Here is a 10149-nt window from a genome sequence, read left to right as displayed (position 1 = left end):
TTATTGGCACCAAAAAACGTCAAATGTATTTGGTAAAACAATGGTTCGTTAGTATACTGTTATACTGTTAGTTTTTAAACTACTTTCATAAAACGACACTTCTCTGGTGTCAGTTTGCCGGACCGAACTGTTCACAAAAAGTTGTAGCCTATTGCGATGCTAATTAATTTGCACTATCGACTTGTAAATGATGCAACTCGGCGAACTTTATCTTTCATACGCGAAGGAAACTTGTGAAAATGAGAAAACACGATGGCCAATTTCGTCTGGCCGGTTAATATATGGAAAAAAGGCTCGTCAACTTGGAATTTTGTTAGGGTTGATATATGGCCGGAGTTGCCGAAATTTTCCAGCCCTCCTCCTGTCAAATATACGAACTTTTTTTCGCTTCGAGCTCGGGCCGGTCAACTTTCTCCGTTGAATTTATTGTTTTGCAACGTTGCTTGCTTGATTGCTTGACACGGTTTATTGCGTTCCGCTGTAACCGTTCTAGCCAGCTTGTATTATCTTCGGCGTTTCCCTGCCGCTTGTATTCCAACCAGTTTCGAAAAGCGGGGAAATTAATTTCATTGGAAAGCCCAGAAACAATAAGCATCGGAACAAGACTCCTGATTAATCTTCCTAATTGTTGCCTTTGAGCGGGAACAAAACGCGGAATCGAATCTCTGAAGGTGCGCAAAGCACAATCAGACCAATGATCGGTAGGAAAATTCTCAACGAAATCCGAGGGACACGCGTCACGAGCAACAATGCGTTCGTTAATCTGTCCAATGCGTCGAACTGGTCGATTCCACGCATCGCGAATTATCGACAATTAACCGGCTAGTCTGTTAGGCGAATGGAACGAAACTGTCTGAAAAGAGGGAAACAAACAAATAAAAACACTAGGCAGAAAGAGAAAGAGAAAAGAGAGGAGGGAACATAGAGTGGCGCTGCAAAAGCTCAAAGGTTTCGGCCTCGGCGGCGTTGTAACGACGCGCAAGTAAAATCGTATATTATCGGGCCGTGTTAATTACCACGAATGGCTTTGCCCTGGAAAAAGCATCCTCTCCCTTTCCCACGCGCCTACCCTGTTCCTCTCTCCCCGTTTCTCTCGGTCACCGGCGTCACGGGCCATTTTTCCCCTGCTCTACTCGCTCTACACCCTCTATAAATTTCAGCCGGAGTATTTTCTCTTTACGTGTACCTGTTATTGAACGAGAGAACTGCCAATAACGTCGGATAACTGCGTCACGTTTCGCCGCGAACCCCCGTGCGCGCAACCCCTTTCGCGGGTTTCAGCCTCGCCACTTCTCCGTCCTCCTTTTCCCTGATCCTTTTTCCATCGCTATACAGCCCCGCCATTCGCGCGTCCTTTTCTTCCCTTGATATTTCTAATATCGCGCGACATCGGCCCACATAAATTATCGCCGCCTTTCGATATAGTGCTTCGTTTCAGCCGCAACCCTCCGCGCCACTTTCGTCCGATGCTTTTTCCAGCGCACTGTTTGCTTCTTCATTCAGATGCCTAGTTGTAGGTTGACCGAGTACAAGACGAGTCTCTGAACAATTTATAAGATATTTTCAACTTTGATGGGTCGATAGTAACGTGAGACCTGTACGTCATAGACAATTGCATCGATCAGGTGAAATATCAGAGACCGTCTTATCGTTAGATAAAAAGATGGAAAGGATCGACTAGGATCATAGTATAGCAGAGACTTTAACGTTGTCTAATTTCTTCAAATCCCTTCAGTCGAACTAACCTGATCTCGAGTAGATATTTGGTGGGAAACGAAGGGATTGGTAGAGGTGCCTTTTGTGCTTTTTGTTAAAATTATGACGTGGATTTTAATTATGAATCGTGATAAGAGTAATACATTTCGGAAACTAGAAATAAAGTTACATAACTCGGCAACTGTTGCAATCTTTTAAATTAAACGATAGTTAAAATCACCTCGACTTTGTCAGAAGCTTGAAGGTACAAATTCGGATTAAGTAAAATATATAATATGGATTAATAAATTGTTCCAAATTACGCAAAGTCAAGTAAAACTCAATTAACGAAGAAGAGACTAGAAATTTGGCAGAACATTTCAATAAATAAAGAGGTTTCAAGTCATTTGAAATAATCTGACGAGGTTTCGGGGACGTCTTTTTTGCTTAGCCAACGTATATTCTGCCTTTTATCGATGCTTAGTTCGCGTACTTTGTTGTGTGCAGAAAAAATTGCAGCACGAGACGCGATCTCGTTGATGATCAATCTTAGAGAATAAAGGCTAGGTGAAGCGGTGTCAAGTTTATTCTTCTATCAATTAAGTCAACATATTGCAGGCGATGTTAGGCAAACGATCATTCGTAAACCTCTGTAAAGTAATCCAGAGGGCTCTCCGTACATTCCGCGAATAAATTATCGCAAGGGCTGACTCCTTGTCGGCCCATAATTTCAGCAGCGTGATACACTCGATCAAAGTCAGTCCTGAAAGGCTCCGAGGTGGTCGACGGCCTGAAACGCGAACAAAATTAACCGATCGCCGTGAGGCATTTAAATTCAGGTTAATAATGGCCAAGTAATGGCAAGTTCGAGGAGCCCTAACGCACCCTTCGTGACGTTGCTCTCACAAACAGTGGAAGCAATTCATGGGCACGAGTTTCATCGAAAGCGAAGTTGGCCATTAGCCTTCGTCGTTTGATTTTAAAGTTATACCACTTTTAACTTTTACCAATAACGAATATTCCATTGCGTGATGATTATTAACGCGTGTTTTCCAAACTTGATTAAATGCTTTTCACAGAAATTTTGTTAGATCGTTCGCAACATTTCCATATGAAACTGTCACGTTTATTTTATACATTTATTTCATTTATACGTCTATATAAAAATAATATTCGTAAAAAGTTGGCGTAATGAAAACCGGACAAAATAAATAAACTTGAAGTAAATATATATTTAAGTACGATTATAAAAGGCAATATATCTTGTGAAAGTTTTAGCTATTTCCCTGGGGTCTCGATTATCAATTGGATCTCGATTTATCAAGGCTGTCTGGCTTCCAATTAAGCCGGTTAATCGACGACCTACCGTATTTCGTTTGATACAGAAGTAGCGATAAAAAGTGATGAAATGATCAATATCTTTGAACATGGATTGATAGTTAAGAATATGGAAAATTAAGTTTTGCGGTTTGCCAGACTTAATCAACTCACGTCTAGCCGACACGCTAACTTGATAATAAATTACAATCGTATCTTACACAAATAAGTTAGACCTCGATTTTCACATCGATCTACGTCTTAACACTATGCAAGTGGCACAACGTAGATCATTTCTGGTGTAAATTAATGTCCAACGAAATACAGGAGATATGAGATAATCCAAGAAGGCAGTTCCACTGCGAGAACACAATCAACCACGATACGTTCCCCGTTCCATCGTCCCTTCGGAATCGATACTCACGTGAGCAGAAGATGAACGAGCTGAGAGCTGAGACCGTGAACTCGATTGAAAGGCGCCGCTGAGGCCTCGCAGATCGCCCTTAAAAGGCAAGCCTTGCCCGATCGCGAATCGCCGAGAACCGATTCCAGGATTTCGTAAATTTCCCATCTGTTGATGACGCGTACCACTCCTATCGGCAGAAATTATTCATTGAACACGGGAACAACAGAAGAAATAATGGAGTATTAATGGAGTCGATGAGAAAGAGTATCGCATTGGAGTAAACGCACGAATCTAAAGCACCAAATCACCTTCTGATGAAAATGAGAGAAAAGCGTGTTGATCTTATCGTTGGCAGTGGTATTACTCTAAGGGTGAGTTTAATTATTAACATAAGCGTGGCTCTTTCGCATCGACTTTGACATTTCTTTAAGGCTATTTAGATAATTCTGATTGATTGTTATAAATATCGCCTTTATAAAAAGCGGCAATTTAACACTCGAAAGAGAGAAATCGAGATTGCAAAGAGGATTAGTCGATGAAAGAAGCTGGTGCTTGGCCGATGAAAAAATGCCGGAAGCGCATCGAAGCGGAAAGATGTGAGGTGCGTGTACCTTGGTGATCCGACGTTGGAGCGTCATTGCCGTCGACCTCGACACCGGGGCTGATCGATCTGTCATAGCGAACGTATGAATCCGTCAAGTAGGAGGCGTTATAGGGCAGCACGTAATTAAATTTCATCACATATCCGATAATCATGCTGACGTCGACTTCCATGGGTAAACCGAGGCCGAGGATTAACTGGAACGATTTTCAAATACACGAAGGTGTCATCGATCGTTTATAATAACCGCCGATCGAATCTGAATTGGCAGGCCCATTCTCGTTCTCCTAGTTAGCTAGCTCGTGACATTCCAGGCAACGAAATTAGATGGCAGAAATATTACACGAATTTCGAGCCCGCGCCAGTTTGTCGGAACAGTTGCGGTATTTTTGACGATGCGCTCGCCAAAATTACTCGCGCGCGATCGTTCTCTCTCGACGTTAATTTCTGCGAAATCCTGTCCATAGCTAGAACGTCGATGTTTTCTGCCATTTCTGAGGCCATGCGTTCCGCGTGTTCCAGCCATTGCGATTCCCATGCAGTTACGATCGTCGATCGAATATCCAATTCCGCGATTGAATCGCCACCGATCGTGACGTGCACCGTGCAATTACAGATAATTGTATCGCGATTGCCTGTATGATGCGTCTATCGAGCTGTCACAAGAGGGACACCGTTGTATCTTTAGAAACGTACGAGACTCTGTCTCCATATTCTCTCCCTCCACCAGCCACACTTTCACTGTTCCACGCGCCCTATGTGTATCGCTTAAACAATTATCAATCGATATCCAATTAGAATCGCGAGCGCAATTAAACGTATAGGTTTGACTGCAGAGACGATTCCAATATCGATACAACTATATATATAATGATATATTACCTGCACTTTGGTCGGCGCTACGTTGCCCGGCGGCGGGAACACCAAATATCTCTTGTCTCGTACGAAACTCGAACCAGAATGGTAACACGTAGACAGAAGCGAAATGAGCAAGAAACACCGCATGGTGACCGTTCGAGAAGATCGTAGTGAATGTCCGTGGAACTTTTGAGAGGTGTATAATCGAAGAGCCAGGTGGCGAGAGCTCGTTAATAGGTACAATTAGTTCGTTATCGCGAGTTAGGCAAATAATGAACCGGCCTCGATCGTGGTAAGCGACCGCAGTCGACTGAATGGACAGCTTGAAACTGAAACTGCGCCGGTTGCACATTGCTCCTAGTGAAATTAATGCGACCATCAATTTCCATCGATGGATTCACGACTCTCGTGTTCACTGGATTCCAAATCTTCGGAGCGTAACTGCGATTGACGCGGATGCAACGTCGTTAATGGACTGAAGAAGAATTACAGTGTGCGATAGCATTCGTTTTATCTATGCAGATCGGAAGTTTGGAAGGACCTGCACGTGTGTCTAATTATTTGCATCGAGAAGATGATTGAAAAAGGACTAATGGATCTACGGTAAATGTATTGGATCGGCAACTAAGTGATTGCAGATTATATCATTAGGTGGTAATGACAAAATCCGAAATCATTTAGTTGCCAACCCAATATGTGGCATATGTACAAAACGTTTCGAAATTTCATTAATATCGTAATGAAACACAAGCATCGTAAATATATCGTGATTGTATTGGTAAAATAAACTAATTTGAAAATACATATACATGTATAGAAGTTAGAAAATATTTATTGCGATTATACACTTGGAAGAGAATACCAAAGTTTTCGAAAGTCAATTCTTTATTATATTGACGTATTAAACAATAAAATAACGAAATAATGAGAGTTGTATAAATGGGATCATATTGGAAAACGTAATTTACATATTGCCTTATCAAGTTCAAAATATATTTGTAAATGTACTTCTTCGAAGTCTATTACGCAAATCAAAAACATAAAAGAATTTCATTTAGGATCTACAAAAGAATTCGTCATAATGCTATGGATACTTGGGTATATTTTTTCAAATTTCATAATACAGTATATCATGATATCGGCGTAAGAAGAAATGGCTGAAAAAGTATTAAACAAATCCTTGAAATTCCTTCTTATAGCCGTAATGTCAAAGAAATAAAAGTCATTTGTATAAATCGATCGAAAAAAAATTGCAAATAAAACATTAGGTTGACGCATTGTTGGACTTAGGTTAATATGTCACAATATTCGGAGAGATGATCCTTCCCACTAATTATATGTTTCAAATCACTGATCATGCTGTATACTAATTTCTTACTAAATACAAGTACAGCAAATTTTATTATTCTGTGTAAATTTCAAGTTCGAATTTTAAATTGTTAAACCCCGACTATTTCCATCAAACCGAATTAAATGATATATAACGCGTTAACGATGCAATCTACTGTTTCTTTTCCGTCTTCAAAAGTGGTTGTTCGAACGAAACGTTAATCAGCACGCACGTGCAAATCCTTCCAAACACGACAGATTAAATGATATTCATCGCGTAGCATAAGAAAACCGTACGAGCTACTGGTCGATCGGAAAACTGCAATGAAGCGTTATTAATGATCGAGCGAAACGAATTCAAACGTTATTTCTTGCCGAAGATCGTTAGGATAAGATACGAAAGCCTGGTTTAAGTGGATTTAAATGCGCGGAAATCCAGGGTTATCTTCGATTCGCATTAACCCGCGAATATCCCCTTTCGGCCATCTTGCCTCAATTGTATCGTCACGTTCACACGACATTTGCATTATTTTCGTATTATGGGCGGTCTTGCGCACGCCGGACTCTCCGGTGCGACGATAAATCTTCTTAACAACGGGCCGTAGAGACGCCAGCGAGAAGAATATATCCTCCTCGAAGCAAAGCACCCTGGGGATTGATTCGAACCAGCCGCCAAGAATTGCCGCGAATATAAACGGTGGCCTCGGTGCATGAAAACTAGCTGGCTAATGAGTGGAGGAAAACGCGGCTATGAAAAGTGATTATACAGAGAATAGAAGAAAAGAGATCGACTCCTCTTTCTCTTTTACAGACTCTCTCTCTCTCTCTCTCTCTCTCTCTCTTCGACGCTTATTTCTTCTTTGAATAGGAGGCCGCCTGATTCCGAGCGGCTTGCAAATATCGGCTGATAGCCGTGAGAGCTGCGAGGCCAAAGAGGAAATACGTGCTAGGAAGAAAGAATCGGATTTTGCGGATCAGATGGTCCGATGGCTCGTTCTACTTGTTACGAAGGCCGTCTGCGAATATCTGACAGCAATCATTTGCTATAAGAAAGATGAAAACTGCTTGTTTGGGAATCGGACCACGTTGCTGGATGGAATTATCGAATTTCGTTTCCATCGATGGATGAAAACATCGAGAAATCGTTTTCAAGGGGTTGAAGATATTTCGTCGACCGGTAACTGCGGTTCATTCGTCTTCCCACAGACCAATGAATGCTTTCACGTCTGCGAAGCTGGTTTATTTCGGCGACAATTTATTCGCATCTGGGTAGGAAGCCGGAAAAATAGCGACACACTTCATCCACTGATTCCTCGCTTCTTCTCTGTCTCAGGAAATAGTTATTCTCCGTTAAATTCGGTAACGATGTAGGTGCGAAATTCCTTGTTCCACCGATCCATGAACGAACTTAAGCTGCTAGAATTGAAACGATAAATTTGCGTAACTCGCTATTATGTCGAGATACCGTAATCGCTACTTGAAGACGCTCAAATAGTTATCGCGTGTTATATACTGACTTATCTCAATTATAACCCACGATTCTTCTCTTAAGTATATGTAACAGGTCTAAGTGCTCGATGTTAATCATCGTAGTTGTACGAGAGCAACTGTCTGTACAATGTTCCAAAGCTATCCGGTTATTTCTGTCCCTGTAATATTGGATTGACAACTAAGCGATTGCGGATTTTGTCATTAGATAGTATTGACAAAATCTGCAACCACTTAGTTGCCAACCCAATAGTTTGACGACTTTTAATATCATACAGAAGTTACATGTAGAAAAAATGCAAAACAGAGGCGACTTGTATTATAGAGACTTTAAAAAATATTATTTATTTCGAAATTGATAATATGATAATATTTCTTAGTAAATATCGAGCACTGCTTGTAGAATTGATGCTTGACATCGAGACGATGAAGAAAGTTTAGGTGCACACGTGACATATCGTGAAACATATCTTTCAAATTCCTATATTATAATTAAAAATTAATAGGAAATATGTTAATTAGACGATAGTACGTTCTTTCATTGACCTCTGTTACTCGTTCCATCGACCTATATTTTTAGAACATCCTTGAAATCTTCGATCAAACTGGATCATTGACTCCAAGCTCTCATACACCGAAATCCTTTTTCGAAATACGCATGTGCTAATGCGATTATCATGGCTTCCGTTATTTTCATTCGCCGAGAAAATGTAGCTTTAATAAGCACCAAACAGGGTAACGAATTCACTTGAGCGTTCGAATAACAACCACCAGAAGCGAAGTAGTTTTAATTCGACCATTCAGAATTTCGCGTATCGAAGCTGCTCAACAACGGCGAATTTCCAGCTATTCGTTTATTATCAGAGATGAGAAAAGATCGGTCAGGACAGGGCCGCGCAGTTGGTTTATCGTGAATCTCTGTTTAAAACGTGTGTGCGAATCGTAATTTCGACGCGCCTTTGAACAGATTTCCCGCGGTCTCTGAGAGCCGGCCGAGGGCACGTTACATCTCTATCATTAAAATTAGAATAGTCGACGCTCAGAGGAAATTACAGACCGTCGGAACTTCGTAGCGGGCGAATACCCGACGAAAATCTAACGACCTGCCCGGACGCGAAACACAGTCCAGTTGGATTGGCCGAAAATTTTTCTCAGTCACATTCGCTACTTTAAAGCGTTCCTTTTTCTTTATTTCTTTCTTCTTCCTTCATTTTCTCCGAATCGAACGAATAAAATGAAATTTTCACGGTGATTGTACGATTTGCGGCTATCTGTTCTCGTCTGGTAAAAATCTGGGAACCGATAGAAGAACAATCGATGGAGCAACGAAAGAAACGGATTGAAATTTTGTGAAATCATCCTTTGCGAACCCTTCCACAGAATATTTTATGAAACGGCTGCATTTTTCTGCGAAACGAAGCGCTTTCTATCGAAAATTCTTCGCGAATGATATATCATATATGCATATCCAAGACACATGACAAATAATATTAATACGTTCGAGGTGTAGAAATTTCTCCCGTTTAGTGTCCCGGCGATACGACAATCTAATAAATCGCCGTTGAAATTCATCGACACGCAAGAAGCATCGAATTCAATTATTCCCGGCAGAAGAAGAGAAAAAGAGGATATTAATTCATGGAAGCTTTTTACATGGATTATGTAAATCGAATTTTATCGCTCGTTTGGATATCTGGCGTCTTTAAAACTCGCTGAATGATGCGAGGCGCTCGACGAGCTGCCATGAAATTTATAAAATAGCTTCGATTATCGTGCATCGAATTAGCAAATAATAGCTTCGCACTCGTTTAGACGTTCGATATTTTCTATCGGAATTCAAACCTGAGTTTTCTCTCTAAACCAACGAAAGAGATGGTGAGAAAAATGTGAAAAGCGTAACGAATAATGCTTTACGGAATTCGATAAATATCGATAAAATAAAATCAAAAATGGCTAGGATAAAAACTGGGCGAGAAGAAGAACGCTGAAAAGAAGAGCGAACGATTTTGCCAGAGGAACCGATGCAAATTCTATTCGGAAATTACAACTTATAATTGTACTTACAGATCGGAAACCGATTATTTTTACTACTATAGCGATCCATTATTCATCTGTTCGCGATGCTAACAAAATGGTCTACGGAACGACGTGGGATTTAAAAAGTGAAGCGGTAAAAGCGGGATCTCCGAGCCTCGTGTTTCTACCGATTTCCAGGACATCGTTTCTCCACGATCCAATCTGAATTTCGTATTCCTGGAACTGCGTCTCAAGGCGCCAAGGAAATGGCAAATCTTTTCGGCAATCATGCCATTCATTTCAAGGACCATACTCGAAGGAATCCGACTTTAATCGTGGCCTATTACGAACAGGAAATCTCGTCGATTTGTCTCGGTAGTAAACTTATTATTAATTTCAAGAAACACGTGACAGGATCTATAAAGGGAAGTTTGCAGCA

General features: G+C 40.9%; 1 protein-coding gene across 1 annotated transcript; it reads right to left on the bottom strand.

The window, feature by feature from the left end:
• Positions 1-1858: 1858 nt before the first annotated feature.
• LOC139987342 (uncharacterized) lies at positions 1859-5207 on the bottom strand. Its single transcript, XM_072003489.1, has 4 exons — positions 4902-5207; positions 4030-4216; positions 3437-3605; positions 1859-2485 (listed from the first exon to the last, which is right to left on the bottom strand). Exons 1-4 carry the CDS (start codon positions 5022-5024, stop codon positions 2332-2334), a joined length of 633 nt encoding a protein of 210 aa, XP_071859590.1. The 5' UTR covers positions 5025-5207; the 3' UTR covers positions 1859-2331.
• Between the last annotated feature and the right edge of the window lie 4942 nt (positions 5208-10149).

The sequence above is a fragment of the Bombus fervidus genome, chromosome 5 (assembly GCF_041682495.2).
Source record: "Bombus fervidus isolate BK054 chromosome 5, iyBomFerv1, whole genome shotgun sequence".
Lineage (NCBI taxonomy): Eukaryota > Metazoa > Arthropoda > Insecta > Hymenoptera > Apidae > Bombus > Bombus fervidus.
Note: the sequence above shows the minus strand (reverse complement) of the source record. Positions and strands in the feature narration are given on the sequence as shown.